This window comes from Acipenser ruthenus, chromosome 28 (assembly GCF_902713425.1).
Source record: "Acipenser ruthenus chromosome 28, fAciRut3.2 maternal haplotype, whole genome shotgun sequence".
Taxonomy (NCBI): Eukaryota; Metazoa; Chordata; class Actinopteri; order Acipenseriformes; family Acipenseridae; genus Acipenser; species Acipenser ruthenus.
In genome coordinates, this window is record NC_081216.1 from 19,749,520 (window position 1) to 19,772,541 (window position 23,022).

At 35.8% G+C, this 23,022-nt stretch overlaps 1 protein-coding gene and 1 pseudogene across 3 annotated transcripts in view; both read left to right on the plus strand.

The window, feature by feature from the left end:
* The first annotated feature begins 390 nt into the window (after nucleotides 1-390).
* Nucleotides 391-23,022, plus strand: part of LOC117434748 (tubby protein homolog) — a 56,968-nt gene continuing 34,336 nt past the window's right edge. For all 3 annotated transcript variants that reach the window (XM_034057385.3, XM_034057386.3, XM_034057389.3), the window contains exon 1: nucleotides 391-862. In XM_034057385.3, coding sequence (XP_033913276.2) covers nucleotides 807-862 — 56 coding nt within the window. In that variant the 5' untranslated portion in view covers nucleotides 391-806. The remainder of the gene's footprint in view (nucleotides 863-23,022) is intronic.
* On the plus strand, nucleotides 11,219-11,598 carry LOC117434750 (large ribosomal subunit protein uL29-like; annotated as a pseudogene).

The window sequence follows — 23,022 nt, forward strand, 5'->3', positions numbered from 1 at the left end:
TCCCTTGAGAGCAATGACCTATTAATACAATCATATTTATAAAGCAGTGCTATTGTTTTTTGTTTTATTGTGTTTTTTCATCTGGGGACACGTTCTGTACATGCATGTAGTATTTATTAAATAAACAGAGGATGTGCAACATGTGTTGCATGTAAAGGAATGTAATCTAAACTGTTTTATTTCCCTTCACCGAAAGGAAGCAGTGACACTGTCATGCATATTCTTACTATAATATTCATACACTTAGAAGACTTCATTGGTGTAATTTAAAAGAAGGTAGGATGGAGGAGCCAGGGTTAAGATGATTTTGTAAACTGGGAGGGGACTGATGTCAAGACGGAGCTGTATCTGTGGAAACAGGAATAAATAAAGAGCAGCGGAGTGCAGGAGGCAGCTGTCTCTTTAACAAACGTCTGAAGTGCATCTTTCGCTCGCTATTTCAATGGAATTCATTTTGCCAATTAAGTAATTCGCGCTAGTGTGAGAGGGCATATCCTACTTGCATTTACAATACTGGCATTCGTATACGTGTGTTGTGGATTTTCTTCCCTTTTCTCCAAATAAATGGTACACTCCTTAGACTGTGAGACCCAACTAAATCAGTTTCTGAGCATCTCTCTTTACTGTTCATAGCAGGCATTTGGGTCTCCTTAGAAAAAATGGGATATCCGTGGTAGCTAGCCATAGACACAAGGTTGCAACGCCGACGTTCCTTTCTGTATAAGCCTTGCCGGGAAGGTTGTTTCTCTCGTACAAAACGAATATAGCGTTCAAGTACGCTTGCAGTAATTGTTCGTGTAAAAAGAATGGATGGAGTAAGCAGCAACAGGACTATGTCTTACAGCAGATGGAGTTATGACAGGTAAGCTTTCTAAGATATTCACGTACAGCGGGAGTTAAGTAGTGGTACAGTAACTATGCCAGGTAGTAACAGTATGTGGCTGCTTGCATTGCATTTGTTATCAGTTGTAAGAATGAAATGTCCCGTATTTTACGCAATATGCAGTTTTTCTTCAGGTGGGTTATCAAAAGTCTTATTTGAGACCATAGTTGCAAGCCATGCGGTTTTGGACTTGCACCATGCATGGTACTGATGTTGAATCATAAAGGAATGAATGTGGTAAATATTGTAATATTTATGCAAGTTTTTTTTTTTTTTTTTTTTTTTATCCAAGCAAATTTGCCAGCACACATGCTTATGCATGCAAGTTGCTAAGGAAGCTCAAAATAAAGCACACATATTTCCAAGGATGTTTATTCCCTTTAAGAAGCACTTTAGTAACTCATGATGTGTTGTTGACAGACTGGTGATCCAACATTTGACCATTTAACAAATGCTCAAAGAATAGGTGGTTGACAAGATTTATTAAACCAACAATAAAAATGTATTTGATTGCAGCTGTAGAATGGTATCTAATTTTTTTTTTTTTTAGGTCTTAAGGGTGATGCTTTTGAGGATGTATAATGGATTTAACCTTTTAAGTCTTTTCATTGTGGAAGCTTTTACAGAAAACTCTTAATTAGGAGTGCATGTTGTACACACTATTCTCAATAATATGAATTAGTATTTCATTAAAACAGTCTGTGGGTCAGAAATATCATCTCTTCAATATATTTTCTTCCCTCCTTTCTATTGATATATGTGATGATAATGTAACATACACAGCCTATTGACATGGTGCATGCTTTGATGGCTACCATTTGTTCTATTTGCTTAAGATAACCGATGAGTCATTTATTTTTGTACTGACTGGGGTCTAATATAACCAATTTAATTAGCTTTTGTGCAATTTTGTCATAGCTTGCCTGGTTGCCTTTTTCTCCCTGGTGTAGCTTTACTGTCTAAGGGAGCTGTCCACCCTTATTCATTGCCAGTGGTGTTTACAATTACAGGTGTTCAATGTTTATTGGGCAAGGGTTAAGGTAGAATTAGTTTTGTCAGCTGGAGCTGAACCAATATGGCTTTCTGATTGTGATAAAGAGGTGCAGTGTTTGCTTACCAAGGAAAAAATACAGCATCTGTTTATTCTTACAATATTTATACAATGGTGTGGATGCTGCTCTATGAATTGTCATTTCACCACAGACATTTCCTCATATTGAACTCAGTATACCAGAAAAAAGTCACTCTTCAATATGAGCATAGTAATGATTCTATAGATTTCAACATGTCTACCATTCCTTTCACACAGGGGGAGACTGCAAACTGTATTTGAGTTTTAGAAAATGTCATCAGTCTGAAATAACATTAAAATGCCAGCCTTTGAAAAATGGTATTGAATTTTACCCTGGACATATTATGCATAAATGATACAACTGAAAGGTTTTTTTTTTTTCTTTGCATTAACATTTTCTTCAAAGTGAGGGATGGCATGGGACCAGAATGACTAATTCACTTCTCTCAATGCAAAGCTCTATCTCGGTTTAGATGAGAACTGCAAGACACACATTCCCATTTGCACATGGCATGCATTTCTTTGGCTTGAGGCTGACAAATTAGGATTCATTTTGTACTCTGTGCCTTTGAAGATCTAGACCCTGCTGGCTGAATGGCTGAGCTCCTTCCTTAAGTGACCTGTGCAGGAGGCAGATTAGATTAGAATCATTTTCACTGTGTTTAATCCATTTTCACTAGCATTAATAGTGTAAATTATGCAATGCAATATAGATCGATTCCATGTTACACTGATTAGTTATTAGATATTGATTTCCATTGTTAGGTTTTATTGACAAAGAAAAAGAATGTCACACTAAAATTCTAAACCATCCTACCACTGTTCATTGGTATGCTCTATCAATGCACAAATGCCTGGTAAAGTACCGAGCATTATCAGTGTTGAGACTAATCAGGGCTCCAGGGCCAGCACATCTCTTTAAATGTTTATCACCTCCACCACAGCCCCGACACCTGGGAGTTGAATCTCTCGACCTGGGCTCCTAGACACCTCTTTGCATCTCTAGTCCCTTCTTAGGAGCTGCAGTGTAGGAAAACAATAATCTCCTCTGAAGGTGAAAGATCCAAATGCCCATGCTGTTATAAAAAAAATCAACCAATAGTTATGCTCTATTAATCCTTTTTTTTTTTTGATAAAGGTTGTTTCGGAATTATGTTAAATACCTGCTTGTATGTTAAATAACTGGTCTTTTTGTTGCAGTGAGAGAGACAAAAGTACAGGCATTCACAGAATACTGCTTATAGCTTATTGCCACAATAATAAATTGTGATGTATAGGCTGTTAAGCTGTGGTGCTCATTGTAAATACATTTTTTTTATAGGCGTGTTGCTCTAATGAAATGTAATTGTTTTTGCACAATGCAATAAATATATATGGGCAATGTTGTGGCAACCAGAATGAATAATCCAATTCAGTTTTCAGTGTTTATTCAGTACAATTGATTTTGCTTTAGGTTTTCAGACAAAAGCATTTAGCTTTATTAATAGCATTCTTACTTCCTGTCTTCCAGTACAAGTACATACATTTGTGTGTTTTTCAATAATATGAAAAATGATGCTTTGTTTGAAACAAAGACACATTTTCTTCTGATTTAGTGACTCTGTTTCAGGCCCGTGCTTTGAGCTGTTATCCATAGTACTGTGAAGTGTATCAGTGACATTCAGGATCACTCAAGGTAAAGGTGGAGTGACTGGCTAAATAACAATAACAGGCTCTGATTATCTAAAACATGCAGCTCTGTTAGAAATACACAATAAGAGATGTTTGCAATACACAGACTGTCCCCATACTTAATGGAAGTTGTCATAGTTGCTTTACTAATATCAGGACATTAAATATTAACAATGTTAGGCACACACACACACACACACACACACACACACACACACATATATATATATATATATATATATATATATGGCAATGCAAATCAGTGAACATTATTGCAAAACAAAGCACGTTAACAGAGAATTTGGCAATTTACAAAACAGCATTCCAAAAACAATTCTTAATGTGCTTTCTCATCCATGCCAAAGTAATATGTCAGTTATTTTTATATAGCACCTTTCATAGTGGATCACCATCACAAAGCGCTTTACAGAGGCAGGATGTGAACTGTGCATTATATGCAAAGTCACTTACAATAGGACATTGATTTAACATCTCATCACCAGGATGGAACACAAGGAGGTTAAGTGACTTGCTCAGGGTCACACAGCAAGTCAGTGAGTGGCAACGGTGGGATTTGAACCGGTGACCTTTTGGTTACAAACCCAGCACTATAACCATTGGACCACACTGCCTCCCGATGTACCATAAGTAACCTGAATAAGAAATGGTGTTTAAAAAACAACAGCCAAAAAGTGTACCACTTTTTAATGGTACAGTAATTATATTAATCCCTTGCTTTCTTGTTTTCTTTTATTGAACATGGTTAAACTGGGCAGTTTCTTTTTTTACATGAAGTGACAGCTTGTAAAAAGTATAACTGAATACCCAAACGCACCATCTTTTTTATTGTTTTATCTGCAACTGAATCTATTCTGTCCTGCAAATAACTGAATGTACTGCTTTAGACCCATAATACAATGTGCATTAATCAATTTCCTCTGTACAGTTCAGCTGGTAATAACATGTTTAAATGACACGTGTCAGAGGTCCATCAGAGGTCCTACAGGATCGGATATGGTAGATTCTACTGTAGTACTAAATGCAGCAAATTATTTGAGACAACTTGAATTGGGGTAATAAATACAGGCTATATAGAATTCTACATGGCTCCTACAGTCGGGTCAGTTTATAGCATGAACTTTCCATGAAGCATTTACCTAAAAGGTTGATTGTATCAGTCATTTGGTCTCATTGGTGGATGTAGGTACTACTGCCATTTCTAGATGACGCATTGCTTTACACAGCTAAACACATGCAACTGTATCTGATGTCAAATTTGTATTTTGGTTTCATTTGATTGGTTTTGATAATAAGCTACTGTAAGTAACTGACGTCTGGTAATGTAATTGGCATATGTTTTCTTTATTACCCTCTGGTGTCTGGGAAATGCAGGAATTGGAAAACAAATTTGTCTGAATGGCATATTAGTAGAGCAGTACTTTTATTTGATGTATTTATTTAACAAGGAGATGACCAGTTGAGACTCTTTTACATTGTGTTCTTGTTCAAGACTACACAGACAGCGAAGCAAATGACAGTACAGTAGTTGAATGCATAAACAATATATGAATAAATAGTATACAAATATTGACTGGAGTTGAGGCTTATAGTGGAAAACTGTTGCCCCGAGGGTTGACACAATTACAGACACCACAGGACACTTTGTTAAATCTACCGGTAAGTCACATTTCTACATACACATCAATTAAGCAAAGCAGTCATTCTGGTAGGGAATTACTTTAACCTTAGATCAAATCCCATAAACCAAGTATAATTTAGGCGCTTCCAATACCAGATCGAATCGTCAATCGATAAACAACACGTCCAATGATTTATAGTCTTTATAAGATTTATATCTTACCCCAATCCATTACGTCCCCGCTGTGCACCAGAGTTCGCCTCCTCCTGCCCAGCCTCCACTTGATCTAACGGGGGGAGGGCAGCTGTCCTGCCCCCCTGCCCATGATTTCCCTATGGTCAGCCTCTCCACTTATCTGCGTAATAAACTAAGTAACAAGTCTACAAAAAGCTGCTGTACTGTTGCTCAAATTACCACCAGGTAGTCTTTGTACTGACTATAAATAAATTAAAGGAGTTTTAAATTAAAGATTCCCAGTCATCTGTATTTCCCTTTTGATGTATAATTGAAAATATACACTGAATGTGCTTTTCAAACTCCAAAAGGACACAATGCTTATTTTTTTTTCAGTAATTGATAGATTTGTAAATCCTTCCCTCAGCATTCACTGTGATTCATCTCCTGATAGGTGTAATTAATTTCTTAATTCCTTGAAAAAATAGTGCTAAAGCAATTAAACGAACACCTGATTTCTAACACAATTTTTGAAAAGTTTTGGTCAGGTTTCCGTTCTTACCATAGCACAGAAACTGTGTTATTAAAAGTAACGAATTACCGGTTGATAACTGCAGGTTGAAAACTTTATTCTAGTTTTTATTGTATTTTTTAAAATATACTGCTCTGTTTTTGACTGTCTGTAAAGCGCTTTGAACCATTGTGTATGAAAGGCGCTCTATAAATAAAGGTTATTATTATTATTATTATTATTATTATTATTATTATTATTATTATTATTATTATTATTTATATAAGTGCAAGTTGGTAGAAAATGTCAGGAATCAAACATTTCAATACCTACAGCAGGTATTTGGTATATGCATAGACAAGAACAAATAATTAATTGATTGGTAGGAAAACATTCAAGACCAAAGTGGTGTTTTGACCATTTTAGCCAAAGATAATATCCCTTTCTTTGGTGCTTGAAAAGCAAAAACCTTGTACTTGATTTCCATGTGTGGTCCAAGGAATAGAAAAGGACACCCCTGTCATCAAATGTTTTAATGCTTGGTGAGGTTGTGTCACAGAGTGTCACATTATCTCTCTCTCTATATATCCCTTAAGGCCAGTTCCTCAATGTGATGTATCTTTTGTAATTTGCAGGAATCAACTTGTGGTATATTTCCTGTGATTAATTTGCAATGAGAGCTATCTTATAGAGCTGGGCCTGGAAGACCAGCAGTAACTGAGTCAGGGGACCAGCAGTTCTACTCTGTGCAAAAGAAAACAGATTCTGTAATCCAATTTTATTTCCTTCCTGAGTAAAACTGCGAACATTCTAACTGTTTTGAATAAAGAAAGAGTCTGCTCCCTTGCTGAAGTGTTTAATTAATTCGACTGGAGAGTTAAAGGGAATTTGTAAAAATCTGCAGATGTAACTGGATGAATCTCATATTAGTCTGCAGGGATTGGATAGCAATGCTACAAAGGGGCAAGTGTAGCTACAATGTTCTGTGCCACAGGTAGAATGAGTACTGTAGCATATCAGTATCAGTGACTGTGCAGTCTGTGTTCCTTGTTTTCATTATGTACCAGAAATAAGCCAGAATATCCCAGGTGGCAACCAGACAAGGGAGCTAGTTGGGAGCCCTGCCAGTTAAAACTGGTAAACAAATCTAAAACAATGCATTTATTATACACGTTAAGTTAAGTCGGTGACTGGTACCCAAAGATAAATTAATGAGGTAACTGGGGATTAAAAACTCAATTGAGATACAGCTCCGACTGTTGACAGCAATATAAGCAATGGAATATGTCACATCTATACAAGTTTAGGGACTGATTTTCTGAAATAAAAATGTTGCTGATACATATTACCAGTAAAATTATTGACCTTTTCTTTTTACCTATACCATAACTGTGTACAGTATGTGCATGATTTAACTTAGTTGAGAATAGTTCATAAATGATTGATTATTTTAAGTTATTATTAAGAAGAATATTTGATGTCCATGTCAGGGAACATATTTTCTGAATTGTAATTTATGAACCAGAAAATCGTCATCCATTGGGTGAATGGAGAGACTTGAATCCTGGTTCAAGTCACATCCCCTTTTTCTTCAGGCCAGCCAAAAAAAGCTAATCACATAAAAACACATAAAATGTGCTTACCTGTCTCACTATGGCTGTGCTCTGTCTCACTGTAGCACTGCCCCAATTGCCACCTCTATTGAGACCTGACTCAATAGTGACTCATTGGCTGTGCTACTGTACTTATTATAGCTCCAAGAACAATAATCATCAACTCAGGACAGGATGTCCCCAGTGGAAAATAAAGAAAGATTGAACCAACTGAATTCACTTCAGCAGTGCTCCTCCATTATAAGACAGTGTCCAGGGGCCATAGTTAAAGGCTGCTGTGTGTGTTCAGCCTAATAATGAGAATCTGAGTACAAGTAATTCCCTTCCACAGTAAGGGTCTGCATCAGAGTGAGCAAAATATACACAGCTGGTATAAAGCCTCTAAGGGTATATCTAGCAACACATGCTGTGTCCTACAGTATCTAGGTTACGGATTTCGGTACTGGCACAGAACGTAATGATCCCAATATCAACATCATTAATAAACTGTGAGTGTTACCGTTACCGAGAGATATAATATGAGGCTGAATGAGCAAACTGTAGTTAATTAACCATGTGAAGCGCACATATGAGCATCGACAGACAGTTAGACACATCATATACTGTTCTTATGGTAAAATCTTTCCTTTTTTCTGCATGTACTCCATAGGGTGTCTACAGGAGACCTGGAGAAAGCCAATGGTCATCAAGTGGCATGTCGTTATCAAAGACTGTATGACTGTAAAGAATTGGCAGTCTTGTAACAAGAGCCTTAGTGTTCCTGTAGGCCAAATGCAGCATATTATAACTGGAAAAACGTTTAGGCCTTTAGCTACAGTAGTTACTGGTATTTGACAGCTGGGTTACAAGTTAAAATAATCCACACCACACATCACATTTAACATTGACTAACTTTGAAATATTCATGATATCACTTTGCTTAAGAATGTTAATTGTTACTCCCCCTTTTTTTGTAAGAAACATATTCAATGTATTAGGCTATTCACTATTAATGATCCAAACTTAGGGACAGGACCTTGATAACTGAAGGATATTTTTCAATGTCTCCTCAGTTCTCAGCCACTATTCATTTTAATTCAGAAGCAATTCTTATGGCACGGTGACAATGCTAATAGATCATTTCCTTCATTATTGTATGCATGGGGGCCAATTCTGCATTTCTACTAGACAGGTAGTTTCGGAATGTCAGATTTCACCATTTAAAACTGGTAACAGTGTTAGTTTTCTTTTTGTTAACAAAAGAATACTTTAAGATGGTTGTTATCATTATTATTATTATTATTATTATTATTATTATTATTATTATTATTATTAGTAGTAGTAGTAGTAGTAGTAGTAGTAGTAGTAGTCGTAGTAGTAGTGATATCTCTTTCCGATTCAAGGATATACCGCAGTGCAAGCATTTGTGGCTGTCTACTCTAAAACAAACATTGGATATTTCTTCTTTAGTGATGTTAAGAAAGAGTGCTTTTAAAATAAAGAACCTGCCATCATTGACAAGATCTGAAGCCTTTCACAAGATGTAATCCTAGAAATGCTGCATCACCATTACAGTATGGAACTGTATAACATTTTACAGTGGAACATATCTTGGCTTAATAACCAAGATAGGCTTGCTACAGCTATTGCCAAACATTTTGCAGAATGTTAGGATTGTATATATATATATATATATATATATATACACAGTGCCGTGATAAAGTATTTGCCCCCTGTCTGATTTTCTGCATTTTTGCACATTTTTCACATTGTATTTGGTCAGATTTTTTTGTGGGTTGTAGTAGTATATAGAGGGAGTCTGAGAGAAAAAATGACACCAAGTCTTTTACAATGTTCTGATGAAGACAAACTGTCAAAATGCGTTAACATTGTAGCTTGCCGACTTTTGTAATGTGAACATGCACAAATAAAAATACTTTTACCTACAAATCAAGTGCAGATCTGGATCAATCCAAGGGAGTAGCTGTTTCCCTCTTTCTGTGGTTTTCAACAGTTATATATATATATATATATATATATATATATATATATATATATATATATATATATATATATATATATGTATATATATATATATATATATATATATATATATATATATATATATATATATATATATATATATATATATATATATAGATCTTTTATTTAACATCATGTAATCAAAGAAACTACAAAATGATATCACAAAAGTATATGGAAAACTACAAAGCGATAAGTAATTCAGTATGTTAACGTAACATTATTCAGCAGGTTTCATTCAACTTTATGAAGCAAAATGTGTTAATTCTATAAGGTGATCATAGCTTAGAATGACTACTCTTACCCCTTCAGTATTAGAGCAACACAAGCCAGAACCACTTAAAATGACTGCAAACAACATCTACAGTACGGGTACATATAAAGATCGTCCAGCCTTTCTGTCTGTACTTGTGCTCTTGTGTAAGGGGTGGTGAACTTGATCTGCTTGCCCTTCACATGAACACAACATAGGATTAAATTGACTGCACACATTACACATGCAGTTTAACTGACCTCCCTGACTTCCTGGCAATTACAAAACAGCACAGAGATTAATTGCATTTCTGTTGGCATTGTAACATCCCTGAAATTAACAAAGCTTAAAATTATTCTTTAGCTGGAGGTTTTGATTGCTGCTACTGCTGATGCATGGAGCAATGACCCTCAGTGATCTTTTCTTGTTATGGAAAGACATAAATGGAGCACTTAATAACAGCCAAGTACCCAGCAAATGGTTGTAATGGTATTAATAAGGGGCTTGGCACGTGTGTATTTCCATACAAAACTTGAGACACACTGTAAGACCATTCCTGCAGTATCTACATGATTCAAACAAGTTGAAAAAAGCCTGAAAGTGGGACAGCGCTGCTCATGACTTATCCATCTTTATTATTCATGAGTCATGCGGTGAGATAATGTTCTTTCCATTGACCAAGTACAGCAAAAGTAACTGTGTTAAATAATGATAATCTCTTCTGGTGCTGAATAGAATATTTTAATAAAATAAATGATTCAATGAAGGTGGAACCTATTACTGGAGTCTTTTGTTCTATGAACATTGCATTCTCCTAGGTACCCCAGCCTTACAAATCCCAGCAGGATTTGTCAACATAATATGAATTGTGGCATCTTTGAAAACGTGTTTGACCTTTCCGTTGATTTGATTTTGAAATTCACTAGAGAAGATGACAACACTCATGAGTTTACCTAAGGAGGGCATTTTCTAATCTTCTTTGACATAACTGGCAGGACTTTGGAAAAATGGCAGCTGATTGTCGGTTTCATTCATTCGGCTGTGTTGGTTACTCAGCCACCTGCTGATCCTGTTGAAGTGATCACAATCAGGGTCTGTTTGAGTAATGTCACTTCCATTATTAAAGATTCAGTGTGGCATACCTCCTCTCCTGTCTGCTACATTGTCTAAAGGTAGGGGAATACATTTCCATGTTGTAAAGGTGATGCATGTAATAATAGTAAAAAAAATAGACCAACGATAGCCATTGTAATATGGTAGCAATGGTAGCAAAGATAGCCATTGTAATATGGTAGCAATGGTATGGCATATATGGAAAAAACATGTCTTCACACAATCGGAAATCACTAATACTACTACTACTGGCAGCCAGAAGTGACAATGGCAAAAATCAAGGCCCGAGACCCTCCGAGAGAAGGAGGAACTGCTGAAGCAGCTGGATGACCTCAAGGTGGAGCTGTCCCAGCTCTGCGTCGCCAAGGTGACCGACGGAGCTGTAGCCAAACTCTCCAAGATCTGTATTGTCTGCAAGTCCATTGCCAGAGTTCTGACTGTAATTAACCAGACGCAGAAGGAGAATCTGAGGAAATTCTACAAAGGCAAGAAGTACAAGCCTTTGGACTTGAGGCCCAGGAAGACTCGTGCCATGAGTCGCAGGCTGAACAAATACGAAGAGCTTGAAGACCAAGAAGCAGCAGAGAAAAGAACAACTGTACCCTATCCGCAAATACGCTGTAAAGGCATAAGTTCGTTCTCTTGTACTGAATAAAACACAGAAAAGCAAAAAAAAACTACTATGGCTACTACTACGACTACTACTACTGCTACTACTACTACTACTACTACTACTACTACTACTACTACTAATAATAATAATAATAATGATAATAATAATAATAATAATAATAATAATAATAATAATAATAATAATAATAATAATACACATATTCTATTTGTCTCACATGTTGTATTTGTCCTCATAGCTTTTTTTTTTTATCCAGTGCATTTGTGATTATTCCAGATAAGTCTGCTGCCCTGTGGTCCATGTGAGTTCATTCTAAAAGAGGGAAATGAGGTTAAAGTGAGTGAATCAGGCAGCCGGTTAAACACTGGAATTACAATTAAGAATCACATTAGGCTCCCAGACAAACCCCCCACTTCTCATTATTTCTTGAATGAACCCCCACCTGTAATAAACTTCATTAAATTGATCCTCTATTTTACTGTTCAATAACGCGGTACTGCGAAAACATTGTTTTATCCCACTCGGACTGCTTGCTCACCAAATATATTTGTATCACTGAATATTAATGAATGATTTTAATGAGCAAGCCTTCTCTACAACTACCTATATCAATTTTATTGAAATGAAAAACCACTTGTTGACATGTTGTCCTTTTAACCCCACTCAGACCCCTTGTTTAATAAATATCTTGGTATCGCTGAATAGATGATCATGCCCTCTTAGCAAAATATACGTGCTGAACAGCTGGCTGGGAGGTTTTGCTCCCATTTTGCTCCCCAAAAGGGTTTCTGCAGAGGCTGATTAGCTTAACCTTATAACTAATTTTTCTGGAATATTTCACTTTTTATCACACAACCGAATTTCATTGCTTTTTTCACATCAACTTTGCTTAATTGTTTTTATCACACTGATATTGCTGAACAATACTTTTAAAATGTTAACACTCTTAATACAAATTCCCATTAATCATAACTGCTTTCCAGTTACATACATGAAAGACCTCTTAAAATGAATAATGCCAGAAGACATTAGGCAGCTACACTGAGCCTCTTATTTTTGTGACTAATGATATCCTAAGACGTGGAAACAGAATTGAAATGAAATGACTCCTCACAATTGATTGTATAATACTGTTTGCTAAAGTGTTCTGTACAGTATAACATACTGTATTGAGAAAGTTTTGTCATGGAATTGGTCGTGTTACCCAGTGGTTGGATTTTTCCATATTTGTCTGCTTCTGTTGCATTTCAGGGTTTTGGCCATGAATGCTCTTTCTGATCATGTCTGAATGCTGTTGACATACGGTATTTAACAGAAAGCTGTGTAAAGAAGAACATGCTTTTATCTGAACTTTTTTTTTTTTAATCTTTTTTCTTTTCATAGCTGGTTGGTTAAATTCAATGATTGATGTTTGTTTATGTGGTGTTAAATTGTTGGGAACAAACTGTTCCAAGTAGAAATTAATATCTGCATTGAATTTAACTAAACTATAAGCGCTTATAAAATATGAAATATATAAACAGCATTATCCTGATAACCAAGTTAGAAACTGAAATGCTTATAGTATGACCTCCAAATGATACAATTCTTGAGAAATGTCAATGTTAAAATAAACAATACCAGTATGAATAATATGTATAATATCTGTGGCATGCAGCCTTTTGTACATTAGTTCTTCATTCAACAATACATCCAGCATGTAACTAATGAAGAAGCTGGTGTATATGCAATGTGCAATTAGTGCTTGTTACCATACAGTACTTATATTTTTGGCAGGCTGTTTAGTCGAGAGGTTATTTTAACACACTAATTATTACAATAAGAAACAAACAGAGCTGATAAGAAATAATTACATATGAACCACACACAGTACATTACATTCCTGCGAAACACTTTTTATTTAATTAAGAAAATGTGATATATTGTGTTACTTACTGTATATCAAGAAATCAGAAAACATTACTAAGAAGTACTTTAAATATTTTTTGTGTTACTAAAATAACAGTTGTACTTATTCGATAGAAAGACTGGCAATTATTTATAAATTAATTATTACTTTATTACAATTATTACAGTTAGATCCTCAGTTCAATTATTTTTCTGTATTGCAGCACGTGGTGAGGCAGAACTTCTTGCACAAGATGGCTCCCATATTGAGGACAAAGTGACTTTTTGGTTTCAGAATGATACCTTGGTGTGTGTGTGCAAATTGACTGTAGTGAGATGCACAATGCAGACAAGTGTGCCTCTCTGCAGAACTGATGCTATATTTTAAAGGCATACTTTCTACTAAATTCAATTTCTTATTAATCTAGCATTACCATGACTGGTACCCCTTTACTTTTGTTGAAGATCTTTTTGGTCTTTGCTTGAATTATATACTTTTAATATGGGATATGCATAGATATTAGACCAGGCTATGTAAGTTAAAGTTGCTGCTACATGCTGTTGTATCCCTTCCTGCTCACTCCAGTGGTCTAGCAGCAAATATGTTGTATTAATAATTTTATATTTGAACTAGCTTGTGATTTCTCACTAAAATCTTTAATTCATAATGAATTACTACACAGTAAACAGTTTAATGTAACACACTGTATTGATTCACATTAAACACTTAATCGTAACATACATTGTACTAGAAATAAACTCGACAACATTTTGAAAACGGTGACAGATTTTTTGAACAGCGCTATCTTTGTCACTGTTGCCGTAGATGCATTTTATTTTATTTTTTTACAATTAACCTCAAAAAAAGCGAGCAGCTCACTGCTTTGGCTATAACCTTTCTGCTTGACATGGTCTGCATTTATTTCCTGCACAAATTGAGTGATTATTCAAGTGACATCTGTCTTTGCCAAATAGATTTTCAGGTTACAATATGTTCTTGTGAAATGTCATTTTTAAAGCTGAGTCTGAGGTGTCCAGGTGTTTTGTGTACTAAACAATGATGCATGATTTTCACCTGCCTGCCCAATATACTCAAATTATCTGATTTATTCACTGAGCCACCTGTCAGTGCACCAAGCACACCTGATGCACATTGTTTCAGCATCAGTCAGGTTCTTCATGTCTATTGCCTAAAGGGCTTGTTGCCCTGGCAGCTCTAACATTGTGTAAATCCTACTGTAAAGATGGCTGGGGTCTATTTTCATCATCTATATAATGCTGCCCTTTAAATCTTTGTTAATCCTGCTGTCCCCCAGGGATGGTTTATTGACTAAAGACAATACATATACAGTGGAAAGAGAAAAAATACCCAACTGCTTAGTTAATTAAAATTGGCCCCAATGTCTTTGCTGCAAAACTGAGAGGAAAAATATATGGGATATTTTTGGTACAAGCGGTAACTGCAGTGGAAAATACTGTACAGCACTTAAGGTAATGTGTCAAGACAAAAATGAATACAAATTGAATTGGCTCACCTAGTAAAAGCACTGCAGCAAGTGCAGAGTGAGTCAGCCGAGCACAGTTCAAATCCACTTTGTTGTGAGGAGCCCATCTTGGCTTGGGATCTGCAGGGAGGGTTTCATTAGCCTTTGCGCTCCTGCAGGGTTTGGGAGGGCCTATGAATAGTTCTCCTTGTTGCGCTTCAGCAGCACAGCAAATCCAGGTGGAGACTTTCGTGGCTGGGCCATCCCCTCCAGGGTTCATTAACTTGGTAACACCCATTGTTTAGGTTGGCAGGTGCAACTAGGCCAATAGCTTGACTGGAGGACAGAGGCCGTCTGATCTTCCTGATCGATAAGTTTGTTGTAGTGAATTTAATTTGGGCATTTCAAATTGTTCAGAAAAATGGGGATACAACTGAATCCATCAGACATTAATGCTTAAGAATTGTCTGCTTAACTGGTCACTTAAATAGTACTCATGTGTTTTACTCTTGAATTGAATCATTTTATTTCTGGACGGCAGAACTGTATGAATGACTGGCAAACACAGTTTTGGCAATAAAATTGCTCACATGGAAATGGGCTTCAAATCATGGAGGGACTTGCCTTCGGTTAAAACCTTATCTCTAGCCTTTGAGGTAAAACAGGACTGGGCAGGGGCTACATGCTTAATTATGGACCCAAATTCCATTTAGCTGGTATGCGACTGAAGACAAAAATAATCTGGAAAGAAATAATTCAGACTCAATATTCATCGTATGAAACCTAAAATCGAGGTCCTATTGTAAGTGACTTTACAGCAGATTGGTATTAATTAAAACACTAAGTGGTTTTAATAGAATAGTACAGTATGAAAACTTTTATATTAATATTTTAAATGTGGTCATTTTCATGCATTGCCAGGTAATTTAACAGCTTTTCAGAGAGAAGTGGATCCTTCTGTTACTAAGAGCTATCCAATTGCTTATCATATAAGGTAATTAAATGACAGATGGCGAGGCATAACATCATTTTACTTTATACTTATTTATCAATTATGCGTGCATTTTTCAATTATTATTGTTGCTTGAAACTTCATAGAGTAAATATTAGAATGGTAATAGCACTTTGCCCAGAATTGTGTATTTCACATGTGGATTTTTTAATTGGATCACTTGAATAATTTTTTTTCACTGAATTGGGACAGTGGGCATTCATCTTTAGGTTTGTTAACAGCACTTACAGTGCTAATGATTGGCACAAGTGTAACCCATTTCTCATCAGAGTAGAAAGAGGATGCCACAAACTGAATTAACCAGCAGAAGTGTTTTTTTTTTTCAGAAAAAAACCTGCTGCAGAAAAAAGATCGACTTGGACCTTTTTGTAATACAGACAATTGTTGTAATTCTGATAGAAAAAAACACATTCTGAATTCTGAAATATACTGTAGGAACCTATTCACAATTAATCATGAGTTATTTAAAAACATGTATTATTATTATTATTATTATTATTATTATTATTATTATTATTATTATTATTATTATTATTAATAAAAATAGAATTGAGTTAAAACAATTCTCGTTTTTAAAGAGCTGTTCAACCTAAGACGAAAAAAACTTTCCTAAAACATTTCTTAAAGGTTTACGATCACTTAGTTTGGTAGTCTCTCAGCTTGGTCTACTTCACAAAACATACATGTGTCATAAGAGAGTGGGTTTTCAGTTTAGGAAAATCATACTTAAAGTCTGTAGGCATTTGAAAAGTATAAGGGAAAACTGTTTTTTTTTTTTTATTTCGGGGTTATAACAAAGCACCCAAGTTAACATTTTCTTTTTCTGTGTTTACATGACTTAGCGTAGTGTAGGAGGAGGAATAAGAAACTTGAGTGACCAATGTTTTGTCTCGTGCCTTCTTCAGTGCCTTCTTTCTTGATGCAGCTGTACCTTAGAATCCCGATCGAGACGTTTTGGACGAGGAATAACATCAGCAGGAGGCACAAGTGAGGCAGCTTTCTTGCGTTTATTTCAGTGTACAAGCCCTAGTATGTTCTATATAATAACTTGATTTCATAACAAACTGCAGGATTCATATTTCAAAAGCTCAGTTCTTACATTAGAAACACAGGGGGTGGGTCAGAATTTGTCTGCAGATCTATGTTTGTAACATCTAATCAGGGTACTTTTAGTGACATACTTTTCAGCAATGGGGGAGGGGACAGCTAAATGAAGCAGAATAATGGAAATAAAATCATACAATAGCTTGTCATTAACTTCTTAACACATGTTGCATCTACTTCTTAAATGTGACAGGCTCTCATTGAATGGTCTTTTTGAAAACCGTCTATTCCCTTTAGTGCCCAAGCCTATGCATGGCCAGATGGTGTGTGCCAGTGCTGTCCAGTAAACACATGGCATGCACTCTGTAGTGTATAATAGGTTTGCATGGATATGAGAACTGCTCTATAGTGTTGAACCTTCGGAGATGTTTACATTGTATGATAACTTAAAAATGTAACTGAACAATGATGTGAAAAGAGCACCTGTACTGAAGTTCATTAAAGCCAGGGAAATTAAAAAGATCCACAGAAAACAGGTTATTATATTGCTAATATCTCTATAATTACTGTTAGCTGTTGTCTGTATAGAATAAAGGGTGCCTTAGTAATGCTAATGTATTTTTTGAATAGCAATAGATCACATCTTGAAAGCCTTAGTTCCTCCTGTAATGTGTGCAGTACATTTATCCACCTTGGGATTTTCTTTATGTAGGTCAATTATTCCCCTCTGCTGTGAAGAAATACCACAACACAATATAAAGACACGGGCTAAATAATACTAAACAATATGCAGTTATAATTTAAACTGATATGTGAATTGCTGGAGATCCAAAGTGGCAATAGTCTGAATGCGTAGCTCCATATTAGGAGATGGGCTCTATACTTCCCCCAAACGGGCATATGATTTGAACTATGGGGCTGGCTGTGCGCATTGGGAGCCTGTTGCTATGGAGAGGAGATCCATGCAATAATGAAAGTGCATCAAGATGCATTGGATCGGATAGGGCAGGCTGCCAATGCACAGTTTCTGAGTTTCAGCTCCCTGACATAACCAGGTAAGACAGTATGAAGGGATTTTGGACTGATTTAAAAAATATATATATCATTACAAAGCAGGAAGCAATCAATCTTTAAAATTTGAGGATCACTTAGCTCCCCCTAACCCTGAACTATAAACTGAACTGCACAATACGTGATTTGTGTTTCACGCATATAGCAGAAAAACATGTAATTTATTACTTTTTTTTTTGCTTTTTTTAATCTCATCAAGTCAAAATGTACAGCTCAAATACTGATTTGCTGGCATAAGTGGTAAACTGGCTTATCTTTATCGAAATGCAAGGCTGCCCCCTTGTGGTTAAATTAGAATAATCAGGTTCATTTCAGAGTTTGCTATAAAAGGACAATAAAGTTCACATAGGACTACAGTAGTTCAACACTGAAAATATTTACCATTCATTAATAAAACAGTTAGGGGTTTTTCAATGACAAATGATGAGAGTGACATCATCCTAAATCTCATGGCTATCTTTTACCAGTATTTAATCCTATAATATATCAGGGCTGTGCTGTTTAATAATTTTTTCATAGTAACTGCCATTGTACTTTTAAATATATTATTTCTTTGTGTGTATATATATATATATATATATATATATATATATATATATATATATATATATATATAATTTTTATTTTATTTCTCAAATAAACTATTCAAGCTGCATTTTGATGTCAAAATACAGGACTTGGATGATGGCATATAATGTATAACCTCAGTACAGTTTTTGTGTTCACAGTACAGTATAATTGCATGTGGAATTTCTTGAGTGATTATCAGCACACCTGTAATCTAAACCCACTACATTGTCTGGTTGTCTGGTATGGAAACAGCCTTTTCTAACCTGGAGCTTTTAAACATAGATTTGGGTGACCCCAGTTTTATATAAACTGGATTTCTGAAAATATGTCTCAATTTTATACAATCTGTTACTCCAGATTTAATTGATAACTATGTTATTGTTAAACCCAAACAAACAAAAGAACATGACTATGGGTCACATTAAATTGAACTAACCAACCAAACTTTCGAAAAAATAAAGTACATTTTTGCAAAAAAAAAAATCGTTTCAAGCTGTTTTTAGAGAAAGACTGTACTTCATTCTTGTTGTCAGTGGAACACAAAAGCCAGTTTTTGTTCTGATTGTATCTCATATATTGTATTAAGATAATTCCTTAAGTGTTTTATTGCAGTGCATTACTATGAAGACAGAGAGAGGGGAGGGGGTTACTGCACAGCAGTCACTCTTTCTACACTGCTTGTGGATGTATTCTTAGAAAGAATTATGCTGCTCTAAAATGTAATTTCTCAGAACTCGCATCCCATCTCTATATTAACATTTCATCGTGACTACTTATTATTATTACCGATCAGGACTGTTGAATAATGCATTCCATGGATTGTTAAACTGAAGATGATTTGCTTAATTGAAGTAAACCCAAAAAGGACAAACCAGTTATTCTATTAACACATACTGCACAGTATCAGTACTCTGTGTGTTTGAATTAGGGATCGGTTTATTAGAACAAGTTAATTATTACCCAATACATGGGAAATTATATATTTTTTATCTTTTGAGTATATGTATACACTGCTGTGCAAAAGTCTTAGACATGTTGCATTTTTCTACTCTGATGCATTGTGAGCACCAACAATTTACTCAAAGCCTCCACTAGTGTTTTCTACTATTATAACAACATTGACTTGTCTAAAGAAGGAAAAACACTGAGTGAAATAGCTTGCATCACTCGATTTTAAAGGTGTGGTATCCGAAGCATAATCAACAAGTACAGAGAAACATCATCTGTAATTGACAAACCCAGGACTGGAAGACCCAAAAAGCTGTCTAACAAGGATGAGCAATACTTGAAGATAATATCCTTAAGGAATAGAAAGAAGGCAAGCGTTGAATTGACAACAGAAGTGGCAGAAGGCACAGGTGTCATTGTCCATCAAATCAACAGTACGAAGGTCACTCTTGAAATCAGGACTTAAAAGATGTGTTGCAGTAAGAATACCTCTGTTAAGAAAGGGGAACAAGACTAAAAGGCTAAAATATGCATAAGAACACAGAAATTGGACTATGGAACAATGATCAAAGGTGCTTTGGACTGTTGATGGATGGACAACGACACCTGTGCCTTCTGCAAGTTCTGTTGTCAATTCAACACTTGTCTTCTTTCTATTCATTCAAAATTGTACCATTCCCAACCACTAGGTGTTGCTAAGTGAAACTTCAAATAAAATATGCTTTTTTATAAGAAAGGAAAAAAGTGGTTAAATGTATGATCCATTCTGTTTCATGTTTCTGTTTCTATTTTTAAATATAACAAATCTGAGTTATAGCTCTGTGCTGGTCCACTGACACATGAAACCTCAGTTCTGCAGTACAGTATACTTCATTTTAATTTGAGAAGTATCTTTTCCGGTGGAGATTACTGAAGCAGACAGGTAGGAGCTGATGTTGGTATTGACAGTCATGAAACAAAGGCCTTCTAGCTTGAAAACATTTACAAAAAGCAGAAACAGAATCTTTTGTAGGGTACAATGTAATACTTTCATTGCATAGCTAGTCCAGATTTTAACGTGATCTTAATTAACCCACCCCTCCTGTACAGGTAACTTAAAATTAAGGCTCACAGAAGAAACCACCATGGCTGAAACTGCTTTTATGACTAATGGCAAAGTGTAGGTGTGTAGAATCAAAATGGCCTCTTGCCCTGAGTGAGAAGTCTTGACCCACACCCACTATACAAAAAGAGCCAGGTTCGTTTAGTTAATTTAGTTCATGTTTACAAAGATATTCTGCTGTAATATTTAAATTCAAAATGTACTGTGTGAGCATTTACAGTAGAACTAGTCCTAACTAAGGACTGAGATTATGTTTGCTGTTGTTGCTGGTCTAAAGCTTTATAAGAGAGACAGACACAGAAACAGCAGTTTAATTAAAACAGGTCACACTGGGCTTTGTTTCCGAGTCTGTTTCCGAGTGGCTGAACTGCACTGAAATGAGAGAGAGCAGATATTGGTAGGAGGTTTTTTGATTTTCTAACTTTAGCCGATAGTGAGTCAACAATGGGTTATTTTTAAGCACAGAGAACCGGCTACATTCCAGATGTTGTTTTTAGTTTTCGCTGATAAAATACAAGTTACGATTACTCACAGGGCCTGCGCAGCAATAGAGATTACATAGAGTTTATACCGTAGTCGTGTTGTTTGCTTTTATAGAAAATCATTGTCTATCAGAAGTAGAAGTTTGGTCCAATGCTATATGGGAGTAGAAAATATTCATTTAATTGAGCAAAATCTTTTTCTATTTTTTTTTTTTTTTTGCTGCATCAGTATTATTGTAAAATATCTAATTTTCATATATTGACTGATTGTACAATTTTATATACCATTGTTTTGAAGCGGATTCTGTTTAATGTTCTGGCTCCCCACTGAGGTTCGTAACAACATTACATAACTAGCCTTCAGAAAAGCTGCAGTCTGAGGGTCACATCAGAGGGCTATAAGATTGGAATTGTTCCTACAAGAGATGCCCAAAACGGAACTAACAGAACTAACGATCAGTTACCTAATTCTCTGGGAGATAGCTCGGGTAAGAAGAGAGTCTGTCATCAGGAGAGGATTCAGGTAAGTTTGTCTCACTCGCACTAATGAGTGCCTGTCTTACATATTTTAACTAACTGCATGTGTGTGTAGCTGAACTTTGTGAACTCTGCTCGCACTATGTTTACCTAACAATATCTAAACACTGTTAATTTCTTGGCATGTGTCATAATGTTGTTCCAGACACAGAACATATGCAAGGTCAAGATGTACTCTAGTTTATCAATTACTTGTTCCTACGTCATCCAGGCTGGTTGAGTAGATAAACAGATTCCCACAACTGCCACTGGGCTCCAGTGTTCTTTGTCTAGCCAACATTATATGTTACTCTCAGAATAAATTGATAAAATCTTCCATTAGTTTGAAATACAGTGTCTTATGTTAAATAGGGAATAGACAGGTAGCCTTTAAAATGCAGCACCTTTTATATCTACATTTTCATGGAGTATTGGTGACTGTAATGGCAGTGGGCCAACACAGAAGCAAGAGCTGTTCTATAGGGTTTCACCTTGAAGAAAATGTATATGAAATAAAAGTCCATCTGCTCAGTGAGTAGTGAAAAGATTACATACAGTAGTGAAGTGGGTTTTACATCCATCAGGACCACACCTTTTAAAGCATGTACTGCTGATCTAGTTTCCACTGGAGACCAGGGAGGGTAGCTGAGGTGAAGGAAGAGTAAACCGTTCACCTTGCAAGGCTGGTGTGTCAGTTTGGGAAAGTCATTGCTTCCATTTTATGGCCAGCAGTAATGGGTCTGACCTACCTGTATGTATCGTGTATGTAGCTCCTCTGTTTAACTACTTGGCTTCTGTACATCCTGTATAGTACGTAGTATGCTGTTGCCGATATACAGTGTGTGCTCAAACTCTGAGCTCAAAGCCTGGTTAATTTGCATGAACATTTTAAGAACATTGTTTTAGTTGTCATTGAGAATATCAAATGGTCTGGGACAATTACAAATAAATCATTACAAGCAATAAACTGTGTAGCTTTACTTTCTTTGCCACGATGAAAAGGCTGCTTTGTAAAGCGCTTTGGCAAGAGGGTGGTATTTTAGTCTGCTTGTCTGTTTTTATTATTAGCAAAATGAACCAAGGAGCCCAATTTAATCACAGCACATTAAATAAACATTTGTGCGTGTTCATTTCTATGCACGGCTGTGCACTCTAAAAAGCTCAACATAATAAAAGTGGCTCATTTTACTGCTATATGGATATGCATTATGCTACCATGGTTACGTTTCATAATAGCCACAGACTAGAATGCTTGAAGTTAATTTCCATAGAAGGCTATATTAGGATATTCCAAAAAATATATAGAATTTTTACAATTTGTAAT